The sequence below is a fragment of the Cynocephalus volans genome, chromosome 7 (genome assembly GCF_027409185.1).
Source record: "Cynocephalus volans isolate mCynVol1 chromosome 7, mCynVol1.pri, whole genome shotgun sequence".
Lineage (NCBI taxonomy): Eukaryota > Metazoa > Chordata > Mammalia > Dermoptera > Cynocephalidae > Cynocephalus > Cynocephalus volans.
The window spans coordinates 149,405,215-149,417,800 of record NC_084466.1 but is presented as its reverse complement, the minus strand read 5'-3'; the positions used below and the strand labels follow the sequence as shown (position 1 = coordinate 149,417,800).

Here is a 12,586-nt window from a genome sequence, read left to right as displayed (position 1 = left end):
AGGGCTAACATCCTCATTTTTATATTAGACAAGGGCCCATGTTACTTTTCTTTTTCTTACAAAAATGCAAATGTTATTTTCTCAAGTTTTTTATTTTATTTTGGCAACTGGGCAGTATGGGGATCTGAACCCTTAACCTTGTTGTTAGCACCACCCTCTAAGTGAGCTAACTAGCCAAGTCCTCTTAAGGAAGGAAATGTTTTAAAGTATATATTTACTCTTTTGATAAAGGCAGTTGAAGATGACTTTGTGGAAATGCGTAAGAACGACCCTCAGAGCATCACTGCCGACGATCTGCACCAGCTGCTTGTGGTAGCTCGGTGAGTAGCACACGTCCACCGCCGCTTCTTCACTAAGCGATGCACAAGTCTCCTGATTTATTCCGCAGTAACTGAGGCAGACTTCTAAAAACGGAAATGAACTTTTCCTTTTAAAAACACCTTATGAAAGGGCTTTTTGAAGGGGACTCGCCTTTGGCTGATGATCTCTTCAGTGGAACAGGCAAGCTGCTTGTTCTCTGAGCTTCAAAGTGAGCTGCCCTCCAATTCTGACTCTTCCAAGATTCCTTTGTAGAAGTCTAACTTGGCTCTTGAGTTGTGTGTAGCCACCAGATGGTCTTGTTTCCTAACATGGACTGTGTTTTTATAAAGTATTCCTAGGTCTTAAAAAATATATAAAAGTTACTGTCCTAGCTCTAGACTAAAATTTGTTTTTGCATTTCAAACCAGGTTTCTGTCTCTCAGTGCTGGTCAGACAACGCTGTCAAGAGAACGATGGCTAAGAGCAAAGCAACTAGAGTCTTTAAGAAGAACCAGGCTGCAGGAGCAGAAATGTGTGAATGGAAATGAACTTTAAAGATCTGATACCTGTGAAGAGTAATGGGCAAATTGTAGCCACATTATTGTAAAATTTAAATATCATTTGTACCACATTGTTTTATAGAAAAATTTGTATTAAAAACCAATAACTTTTCCTGAAATCAGGCCTGGTAACATCTGAAGTTTATATGATATTCAGTAAGGGCTTTTACCTTACTGATTTTATGGAGCTTTTGAAGTTTGTTTTATAATTATATAAATTAGTAACAATGTACAAAAATGTATTTGATATTAAAAGTTTAATATTGATAATGTTGCTGATTATACCATTTCCTTAGCTTCAGCTAAGTTAAAGGCCAGACTCTGTTGAAATGCTAATATTCATTTGAGGAAAACTGTTGCAATTTCAAAGTCAGAGGAATCGTGCACTTCAGATTCTGTCCTTCCAATTAACAGTGGGCCTGAGTGTGTTCAGTAGTCCAAGTTTGGGGAATGGGGTGTACTTAGCATTGAGTCACATGATCTTGTGCAATTCTGTAGTCTCATTTCCCAAACATTTGGCCACAGAAACTTTCTTCAACTTAACAGTTAGCCTGCAAAACTAGTCTTTTACATGGCAGTGGTTCCCTGACTTTTGGATTTCCTGAACCAGTAATATTTCCCAAAATTTTGGGGATAGGATTGCCAATTTATTTTGCCAAGTAATCTGAAAGAAATCAGTGTGTATTATCACCATGTTTTTTACATAACAGGACAATCTCAGAACTAAGAGATGGTCCTTTAAATGGAATAAATGTAGCTTTTGGGGGAAAAAAAAATCATATCGTCCTTACTTTTCTCATTACATCCCAGTGCATTTAGGAACCACTGTTTGATGGGACATACTTAAGGGAATGTTGCCCTATGAAGTTTTGCCCAAATATGAAAAGAGCAAAATAGAAAACTTCTTTTAAAAACACCCTCTTTAGAAAAAAAGTCATTTAGTTGCTTTAATGATCGTATTGGACTTTTTAGCTTTTTGTATGAGTTTATCAGTTAGTTCCAAATGTGGTAGATCAACTAACATCTGCTACTCCAGTAAACTGCAGGTAAGTTTTCCCCAGACCAGTTACAGTTTTAATATACAAATTTTTGAAGTAACAAAATATCATTATCCATAGCTAGAAAACAACAAAAATCTTCAGAAGGGTTAGAACATTACTTTTTAAGGCTATCAATGGTATATATAAAGTTTTCTTTTAGATTAATTTCTTACATAGTTGGAAACATTAATTCCTTAAGTTTTTTCCTGTAAGGCCTAAATTGACAGTTAACTGAGGAAACAGGGTCAGCCTTAAATACCAAGGAATTGGTTATTCCTAATGAAGTAAAAATTACTAGTTCAACATTAACTTTTCCTAAAATGAAATCTATTTTTATAAAATAATGTAAATAATGTTAATATTCGAATTCTAACTGGTTTTCATTTTTTATAACTGGTAGACTAGACCTTCCTTAAAACTTTTAGAAATAAAATGAAGACTCAGCTGAGTTGATGAGGAGGATAAAATATTTTCTTCAGTTGTCCTAGAGCAAAGTAGATGAGTTATGTGTTTATTGTGCCAATATAAATTGTAATTTGCCAAAGAGAAATACGTAATTTGCTTGGTCTTACAGAAAAGTTACCTTGAAAGAACCCTCTTTCCAATAAAACTTCCCAAATTACCAGTACTTTGGGTTGTTTTTCATGAATTCTAAGATTCAGCAGCCCATGTGATACTCTATGTGGAAAAAGACCCTGTGTCCTCTTTGTGGGAAAACATCACACAGTAAACATGAGTACGGGAGGAGGTGTAGGATGGTGTCGTCCTACTCGAGTCCCACCCAGGCAGGAGATTGGAACGCTCAGCTTCGGAAGCCCTTTTCCCTTTTGCCCATTCATGTGGACATTTGAGTTGGCTGCTCTGATTCAAGGCAAGATGTTAATACTGTTTGAATAACCAAGAAACTGAATAGACATCTGTATGATCCCGTTTGGAACTAAGCATTGCTTTCTTGAGATAATTTTAGTTTTCAAAAATCTCTTTGGAACTAATTTCTGTGGAGCTTAAATACACATATTTTAATCACCTGACCTTGGCTTGTATTTTCTCTCATGTTGTGGAACACTTAATATATTCAAGACCCAGAGGAAAAATTGTTGAGAGCAGGTTAAACACTGTTTTGAATGTTTGGGTTTTAAAATATGGCTTTTGATCCATTTCATCATTTTTAAAATCATGAGAACACCTCAGAGTAAAATATTTGGAAATGCTCAGACCAAGTATTATAACAAATTTATTCTATTAATTCCTTAACTGATTTAAAATCAAACCCTTATCTTTTTTTTTTTTTAATTTTATTTTGTCGATATACATTGTGGTTGATTATTGTTGTCCATCACCAAAACCTCCCTCCCTCCTCCCTCTCCTCCCTCCCCCCCAACAATGTCCTGTTTGCTTGTCGTATCAACTTCAAGGAATTGTAGTTGTTATATCTTCTCCCCCCCCAACCCTTATCTTTAAAGTGTTATAGAAGGAATTCTCATACACAGTCACTTTAAATTACAATGGTACTTTATTTTAACAGTCACAAGATTTGACACTTCAAAAAAGACACCACTAATAAATAACAAAAGTGGAATGCTTATCAAAGTTACAACAGACATAATCTTCAGCTGAGAATCACTTCAACAAAGTAAGGCTCTAAAGATACCAGACAAACTGATACTTATTGGAATACACCGTGCAACTTTCTTACTGTGTGGGTTACAGGAGGCCCTGGTTCTATCTGGTCAGGGGTAGTCATAGAACCTGTTTTAGCACAATTGGACTTCAGACTAAATTTTTTGTGATAGTCTACACAAGATGTTGAGGAATGCCCCCCACCAGAAAAAACAAACTTCCTTCTGGAATTTCCAGTAGCCAATGTGCATATATTCTTACATTCCTAAAAACAGAGCAAAATGCAATTTAATGGGTGCTGGTCCAATGTATCAGGTTTACTTTAAGACTGACAAGTCTAATACTCCTAGACTTTGGAGAGTATAAGACGGCAGAATATTTTAAATTTGTCCAAGTAGAATACGGAGAAAATTAGGATCAAATGAAAATACATTTCTTGACTGCAGTGTCAATAGCACTCAATAAACTCTTTACAGGGAATGGTTAAAGCAATCAAAACAAATAGTTTTGAAAACTAATGCATAATTTAGCTTGTAGAGATAATACACAGGAATGAATTGACAAAGAGAATTATGAAAAACACCAACCCCTTAAATGTGTCCATGTCCACACTTTATATATCTACTTCATATACTCCCCCACCCCACTCAAATTCACATCCCAAAGGGACCTGTTCCTAAATCACTTTCAAACGAACAAACTGCTTTGTAGTGTACAAGCTACTCAAGTCTACACTCCATGATGATGCAATTCTGTAGTCCTGGCTCTCAAATTTGGAAGTCTGCTCAGGTTCAGATTCCTTTCAAAACCCTTCCCAATAATTAGTTTCTGATCCCTAAATTCAGACAGTACAAGTTAAAATAGCCTAATATGTGAAAACTCCTTTTTGAATTTTTAAATAAAAGCCGTGGAAGGATTCTTTGTGGCTAAAAACTAAATCTGAATTATTCGTGTCTGGCATTGTGTAAACATATTTTTAAGTTCATTTTGCTGGATTTCATTGACCACTTCAGGTTCTGCAGGACTCTTCTGAACTTTTGCCACTGCCAAGTTTATCCCCTGGGTTAACCCAGCTTGGGTAATACTAGCAACTTGGACCATGGAACTTCGAATCTTTGCAAAGGGAGAGACTGCTCTGCTGCTACCGCTTTCTGTAGAAGTTACACGAAGCCCTGTCTCAAATTCAATCATGCTGGAACCAGAGCTGGGGGTCTTGTGCGATAAGACTGAATGCACGGGTTCAACTGACAAAAACTGTGGGCCTGTAGCAGAAAAAGACACATCTAATTGAGATGGCCGAGCAAGTGTTTGTTCCGTTGATTCTGACTGGGTTCCTTCATTAGAAATTTGATTGGTTATTTGATTTCCTTCCTCACTAGCCTGCTGAGACACAGATCTGGTCTCTGATAGCTGGGTCATTTTGTTTTGTGCATCTTGCACAAATCTGTGGCAGTAAATATCCACAGGCTTGGCAAAGTCGGTCAGTATGTGTATGTTGTCAGCAGAAGGACTTTTCTTCAAAGGAGACTCCTGGCCTTTTCCAAGCCCACTTTCATGAGTGACCATAACCTCAGAAGGAGCATGAATGCTAATGTCAGTGCTGCTAACAGACTGGGATCGACTGCCTAATCGAGGTGCTGAAGCAATAATACCACAACTAGGAAGAACATAATCTATCGGCCCTGCACTCTCTAAAGAATCAGCTAGCTGCCTGTCTTCATCAGACTTAGAATTTGTAAGGAATTCATCAGAGTGATATGAGTCATTATCTGAAGACATGTCACCATCAGACTCGGCCTGGACCTTATTATCCATCACTCCTGTGTTTTCCATGGTTTCAAGACTACTATCTGATTTCCAAAGATTTACTTTTAAGTTTGGTTTTAGAAAGTTAACTTTCATTTCAGGTTTTGTAAAGTTTCCTAACTTTCGTAGGTTGCCGATGTTTACATTGGATTTGGTCTGCTTCACTTTTTGATTTAGAGATGAAAATTTGCTCATTAAAAAATTCTTTCCCTGTGCCAAAGAGCCTTGGTTTTGAGATCTGATACCAATGATGTCTTCATGAGGTTTACTGCTCTTCCTACAAGTTAGAAGAGAAAAAAGTTAATTCCCTTTGGTATCCAATATACCAGTTCAACTATTAATAAAAGTGAAAATACTTTGCTTATTTAAATTGGTCCCAATATCTTAAAAAACAGTGCACTGCTAATTGATAAACTCAGATAACCCCTCGAAGTTGACACTAAACAATACTGCCCAATAAAAATACGTGAGCTACGTATGTTAAAATTGGACGTTAAGAAGGAACAGGTGAAACTAACTTTAATAACATTTAACACAATATCAACAATATTATCATTTCAATATATAATCAATATTAAAAGAAGATTAATACCTTATCCTTTTTTAGTACTGTCTTTGAAATAGCTAATATGTAGTATTCTGTAATTACAGCACACCTGAATTCAGACTAGCCACATTTCACAGGCATCAAAGCCATATGCGGTGAGTGGCTACCACGCTGGGCAGCACGGGTCTAGCACAGCCACATTCTAAACTGGCAAAGGCGGTTGATATAAATGGGAGTCTAGCATTATAACTAAAGTTGTCTACACACATTCCAGTTTGGCTGAAGGAGGGTTAAGACCTCCATTTCCTTATATTTCCTGTGGGTTATCTGAATGTATTTTAAAAGATTGGGGACATTTAACATAACTAATCTTAGTGTGTTCTCTCCTTTGGCATTCCTCATAACAGCTATAAGTAAGAAAAAAAGTCTGGGTGCTATTTGCCACAAATATCTCAGTATGTACATTTGTACTCTTGCCGGTAATGCAAAATAACTGATCACGAAAATATTGCACAAAAGTTATGAGGTTAAAGAGCTACTGAAACAATTCTCTCCATTAACTAAAGACTGAACAATTTTCTTCTAGAAGACCAAATAGCTGTCTCTTCCCTTGTGGAATGTGGGCCACAAAGCCTGATCAATGCTCATTAGGAGGAAAAACCCACAAATTTTAAATATAAACTAATCTGTTGATAGGTATTCTTTTCCCACATTAAAAAACCTATTGTTTAAAGCATATTATTTTCTCCACAAAGTACTTAAATTTAAATGCTCCCTCCCTCATCAGTTTTTTAAGAGTTAAAAATGCCCATGCCAGCCAGCTGCCAAAAGAAAAAAAAGTTAAAAATGTATATCACTTGTTGCCACATAAGTTATATATATCAAGGATGGCAAAATACACTGAGAGGGGCTCTCTGAGCCATATTTCATCATGATTCTTTGCAAACTACCACCTACATATTCGTGGAGAGGATCAGTGGTACTCTATAAACTTTTAAACAAACCTGGATAAACATCCTAATTATATTTTAAATGCCATATCACTCAAAAAAAGAAAACGTGGACCTTTAGAATTTTTCGTGAAACTGAGCATAAACAATAATCTCTAAGGAGGTGTATAATGAGTCTGGCAAACAATTTGGTATTGTTAAGAGCAAGGAAAATAGTCACACCTTTTAATTTGGATTCCTAATTTGGAGATGCTCTTCTAAGGAAATATCCTAAACATGAAAAAATAATACATGACAAAGATGTTTGTCATGATTTTTTTATGAAAGGAAAAAAAGCCTACAATCAAAATTTAAAGTAATTGGGTTTAAGAGCTGAGTGCCAGGTGATATTCTAAGTGCATTATCATTCAATCCATGCACCTACTCTCTGATGTAGATTTTATTATCTCATCTTACATATGATAAAATTAAGTGTCTTTCCCAAGGTTGAAGAGTAAGTGACAGAACCAGGAGTCAAAAAAATTTGGCTGACCAGAGTCCATGTTCTGAACCTACCTAATACATTTGCAAACAGATCACAGTAGGCAACTATTAAAAATGATTGTTATGAATTCTATAGTAACGTGGAAAATGCATACAATATAATGTTTAGCAATAACAGGTTATAATGTATATAGGTTAAAAATGTGTATAAGAAAAAGAACTGAGAGGAATATGTCAAAATGATAACCATGGAAGAGCATATTAAATGAGTGTTAGCCATTAACTCAGCATCTGCAGCAAACTAAGTACAGTCAAAATTACCCATGAAAACCCCTTAATAATGTATACATGGTATTTATACTATACAATACTAGGTCTGGCATAGTCAGTTTTTATTCCAAAATTGGAAAAGATAATTTTCTTGGAGGATTAGATTCAACAGTTTATATTTAGAGGCCGTTATTTAAAAAAAAAAAAAAAAATTGTGGGTGAGGGGGAAACAAGTGCATGTATTTTAATGTATAATTTGACTACATGATAGTGCCTGTGTTACAATGACTTTGATCCACAGAAATTTGGTACTTACCTCTAAGTACCAATACATTACAGAATGGGATGTCCCCTTTCTTTCCCCCTGCAAATGTGGTTCAAGAAAATAAGACACTGGATAATAACGTCTTTATTCTTGGATTTTCTATCCCAAGAAAATCTTGGGAGAAGTAGTACACTCACCTCTCAAGTTTTTTCTCAATTATAGGTACATCCAATCCCATGGCCTGCTTGGTGATCTGCAGCATCTCTGCAATGCACTGAAGAGTATCTGAAACCCCAAAATAACTGCGTGCCAATTTCTCCAAAAACATACTTAAAAAAATAGCAGTTTTAACTCATACAATAATGAATGCAATGTGTGGTCATATGTTAAATATAAATTTATCTGCTATGGTTTATAGGAAACTGCTACTTGTTCACTACTCCCCCCACTAATTCAAAATGTTCTAAAAAAAATTCTAACAGAACAGTAAAGAGCAAAAGCAAAAGAACTACATCAACTGGAATTAAAAGTTTATCTAACTTGTGTTTGTCCAAGCACTGGTGCTAGATGCCGAGGCAGCAGTTGTGAGCAAGTTGTGAACAAGCAGACAGTACAGTCCCTGCCTGCTGCCCGCAAGAGGGGCATGAGGTAGGATAAGCCCTAGCACCCACATGGCTTCTTAGAGAGCCAAACACACTAAGAATTCCCACTATTGAGGTCCTTGCCCCAAACTACATAATCCATTCAAATAACTTCCCTGTGTTGCCAGAAACAGAGTTACTATTTCAATGTCAATCACAAGGCTATTCCCTGGATCAGTTCTTACTCAGTTGGTTATGTATGTAACGTCCCCAGTTCCGTTCACATTTTTAAGAGCAGACACAAAGTTATCACTGAATACTTCCGTCTCCCCCTCTTTTTACCTTTCCCATCCTCTTCCGGATTGCGCATTACAGCTCTTAGTGTATGGAAATGGCCACTTGCTTCTTTATGTCTGTAGTGCAATCGCATGCAGGAGAGCTTTGGCTTACCAAAGAGAGTGGGTTCGGGACCTAAAACCAAATGAATATGTGTATAATTATACCTTTCACATAACATCCACTTTCTTCTATCTCTTCAAAAGACCAACACACATACATCAATTAGGTATTCAGCACTTTTTTTTCATAACCTAAGTGAGAACACACAAAATACAAGCTTATTGCGATCACTTGTTTTGATGAAGCTATAAAAACTCTTCTTCAGTCTCCATTATTTAAACTGTCATGATCCCTGGGTTAATCTTCACAAGGTAAATAATAAAAGGAATACAGTTATTACTATTAGACTGCATCTGTCATTAATCTCTAAAGAATAGAAAGGAAGTCTGAAAAATTAGACTGCTTGAAATATTCCTTTTTGGTTTTTAAAGATGTTATACTAGTTGCTTAAATAATCTGACCCACTCTTGGAAGCAACAGCATTTGCTTTCTATGACTTGTTAGTATGTTGAAATTTACCTATTTCTATTTTTTCCAGGTCTTCCAGACTTAGTCGTTGATATTGGTTTACTTTATCAACTTCATCATCATAACTAGATAAAGAGAAAGAGAATAAAAAGAGGATTAAAATCAAAAGTATATTTGGATTGTCAGCGGAGGTATAATAGCAAACTACTACATGCAGTTAAAATAACAAAATCTCCCACAGCATAATACATTTTGGAATAGTTAAAGAGTTAAACACAAGAAGTATTTTAAAAACTAGATAAAACAAGATAGTTCAAGACCTAAAGGGAAATTGGTTTATAGTTCTTACACTAAAAAAGAAATCAATTGCAAGGCAAAAATAATTTGTTTTATAAAACAAAAATGAACAAACCTAAACCCTAACCCGTAAGGCCGACCACACACACACACACACACACACACACACCATCTGCATAAAGATAGCTGCATCATTCGTAACCGCAAAAAACTGGAAGTAATTCAATGCCTAACAACAGAAAAACACTTAACTATGGTATAGTCATACAAACAATGATATATGGCCATTAATGATAAAAACGTATGGACTACATCAAACCCTGGGAGACATACAGGAAATACTAAATACCAAAAGAATATGTTATATAAACATCAATTTTAACTATGAAATCACATTTTCATACTGATATTGATAAAAAGAGTGATGTAACAGTTACATAAGGTAAAAGGGTTCAATGAAGTTTCATAAAAATATAACAAAACCAGATTCTCAAATTTTTTTGTTATGATCACTAAAAAATTTACTCAAGTTTAAAAAACAATTAAAATCTTTAAATCAATAAGCAACTTACTAGGCCACGTAGTAGGCAGAGTTAGAAAGCAGTAACAGCACATCCACATCTCTGTGAGTAGCATCAACGAGGCTAAACAAACACATACAAGGCATTACATATTTCTCTTTCATCTGCATTTTTTTCTAACCAAGAATATTTCTATAGCAGAGCCACTAATGACAAAAGTCAGGGGAAGAAAACAAAAATCATATAATCAATGAGTTACTTCTCAAGTGAATACAATCTATCCATTTGGAATAATTTTTAAAAACAACAACAAAAAAAACAGATTTGCAAAGTGGGGGAGGTGGAGGGAAGGCCTAGAGCTGGGGGCGGGGGGGGGGGGGGGGGGGGTCCCCTTCCCAGAGAGAAGAGATGAAAGATGGTAGAGCGAGGTGGTTACTGGGAAGAAAGGAAAATGTCAATTTCTAAGAAGGGAGAAATCATCTAGACTCCTTACATTATCTAACCTTCAAAATACACACTGCACACTTAGGATAATTTTACACTCATGTAGAATGCATCTTTTGAAAGGATTTTACAGAAACATAACATTTTATGTGCAAAAACAGAACTCCAAGCTACTTTTTTATTTTTCTATTAATTTATTTGGCCTTCAAGGAATAAGTAAACATCTCCTTATTCTAAATCCATTTTGCCATATTTATATCCACTCTATCAAAATAAGGATCAGAAACCAGATGAGTGCTGATAAACCATTAAGCCAAAACTACGGCAGAATGTATATCCTTGAATAATTACTGAGAAGACGATTAAAGCATAAAATCTATAAATAATGAACAAATGACACAAATCTGAACTCAGATTGATATTAGACTAAAAGTTCCATTTAACACTGATAAATCTTCCCATCAAAAGGTGGAGACTAATCTGAATTCTTATAATAGTCTCCAAATTCTACTGTAAGAATGGGCATTTCTGCCTTAGGATTTCATACGTACTTGCTGGATCTTATCAAAATGCCACTGGAAAGGAAAACAACAGTGAAAAAAAACCATTTGTAGACGGGACTTAAACCAGGTATTTAATCTGCGTAACAATGAGGTCACTGTTTAACTGGCACTGCAAGGAAGGATTTACCAGAATCTTAAACTGCAATTTTTACACCAGCAGCACCTGGCTGCAGCATAACTGTAACAGAGTCTTGATCTAAATAACGAATTCGCCTCAATTTTCACCTGAAATAATGTACCAAAGATAAACCCAACGAACAGATAAGATGCCAAACCCGATAACACACAGATAGATTCTAGGAGCCAAAATTTGAGGGCTAACCCATTAATCAACGGGAAGAAGAAAATCATCAATTCAATGATCTTGGCGGTTTCACTGAGAATAATGACTAATAACACCATAAAACTTAATTTAGTTTGTGCACCGATACTTACCCGCACTCTCAAAATCGTTGTTTGAGCCAAGCCATAAAAATTACGTCACGACACGTATTTTAATATGCAAAAAATTCTACTACTAATTACAGCGTTACTTTCACCCTAGCTTCCTATTTTGACATTAATATTTACATCAGTCAAATATGATCCTCAGTCAGAAACATTATTTACTTAAGGAAAAGCACTTGGCACGTAAAAGGCGGTCAAAAATCGTCAGCCCTCCCCCCACCCCCCCTTTTTACTGAAGTCTTAGCTGCAGTAGATACTTAATTCCCACCCCCCACCCTTCCCCTCAAAAAGAAAAGCACGTTTAACACGAACACGAGACAAGAAACCCCTGTATGCCCCCCGCCTGCAGCTGAGAAGGAAAAGCCGCTCTATTCGTCCTTGTTTTCCCGCCACTGGGGAAAGCCCTCCTTCCACACTATGAAGAAAAAAACCGCCAGCACCAAATGAAGCCCGAGCACTGCGACAATGGTCGCATAAAAGGCGCTGTCCTCAGGGGACATTAACAGCAGACTTTGGAAAAGAAGTAATTTACAAGAAAAATACAACCCCACAGGAACTTTAACCATAAGTCCTGCAAAAAGGAGAAAAATCTTGAAAGTCATGGCCAGGACACCGTCAGGCTTGGGCTCCGCGCTGCCGTTGCCGTTGCCGCCGGCGGAAGCCCGCTGCGCATTCGGCGGAGGCCTGTGGGAGCGCGGCATGGTCTGTCCGTCCGTCCGTCTGTCGATGCCTCGAGGCTCAGTGAGAAGACACCTGCACCCGATCTCGCGCCTGCAGCGAATGCGGCAACTGTGCAGCGGCCGCGCCAAGCTCCGCCCAGGGGACGCGTCCAGCTTCCACCGCCCACTTCCGGCTGCGGCTGGCGCCAGCGCGCATGCGCGCCCGGTCTGCGCACCCCGCGCCCCCGCAGAGGGCACGGACCCCGGCCCGGTGGGGGAGGGCGGCGGGGGCGGCTCCCGCAAGAGTTCGCGGGCGCCTCTGTAACGACCGTGCCCGGGCTCGAGCGGACACTGCGGGGTTGGGGG

The 12,586-nt window shown here is 37.4% G+C and overlaps 2 protein-coding genes across 7 annotated transcripts in view; one reads left to right on the top strand and one right to left on the bottom strand.

The window, feature by feature from the left end:
* MCMBP (minichromosome maintenance complex binding protein) overlaps positions 1 to 2,931 on the top strand; it is a 44,865-nt gene extending 41,934 nt beyond the window's left edge. For both annotated transcript variants that reach the window (XM_063103072.1, XM_063103071.1), the window contains exons 15-16: positions 232 to 320; positions 729 to 2,931. In XM_063103072.1, coding sequence (XP_062959142.1) covers positions 232 to 320; positions 729 to 855 — 216 coding nt within the window. In that variant the 3' untranslated portion in view covers positions 856 to 2,931. The remainder of the gene's footprint in view (positions 1 to 231; positions 321 to 728) is intronic.
* A 463-nt stretch (positions 2,932 to 3,394) lies between these two features.
* INPP5F (inositol polyphosphate-5-phosphatase F) overlaps positions 3,395 to 12,586 on the bottom strand; it is a 98,224-nt gene continuing 89,032 nt past the window's right edge. For 4 of the 5 annotated variants that reach the window (XM_063102051.1, XM_063102053.1, XM_063102054.1 and 1 more), the window contains 5 exons: positions 10,159 to 10,230; positions 9,341 to 9,414; positions 8,765 to 8,893; positions 8,039 to 8,126; positions 3,395 to 5,603 (listed from right to left, as the gene is read on the bottom strand). In XM_063102051.1, the coding sequence (XP_062958121.1) occupies positions 4,454 to 5,603; positions 8,039 to 8,126; positions 8,765 to 8,893; positions 9,341 to 9,414; positions 10,159 to 10,230 (1,513 nt within the window). In that variant the 3' untranslated portion in view covers positions 3,395 to 4,453. The remainder of the gene's footprint in view (positions 5,604 to 8,038; positions 8,127 to 8,764; positions 8,894 to 9,340; positions 9,415 to 10,158; positions 10,231 to 12,586) is intronic. The other variant, XM_063102052.1, reaches the window with a different exon arrangement.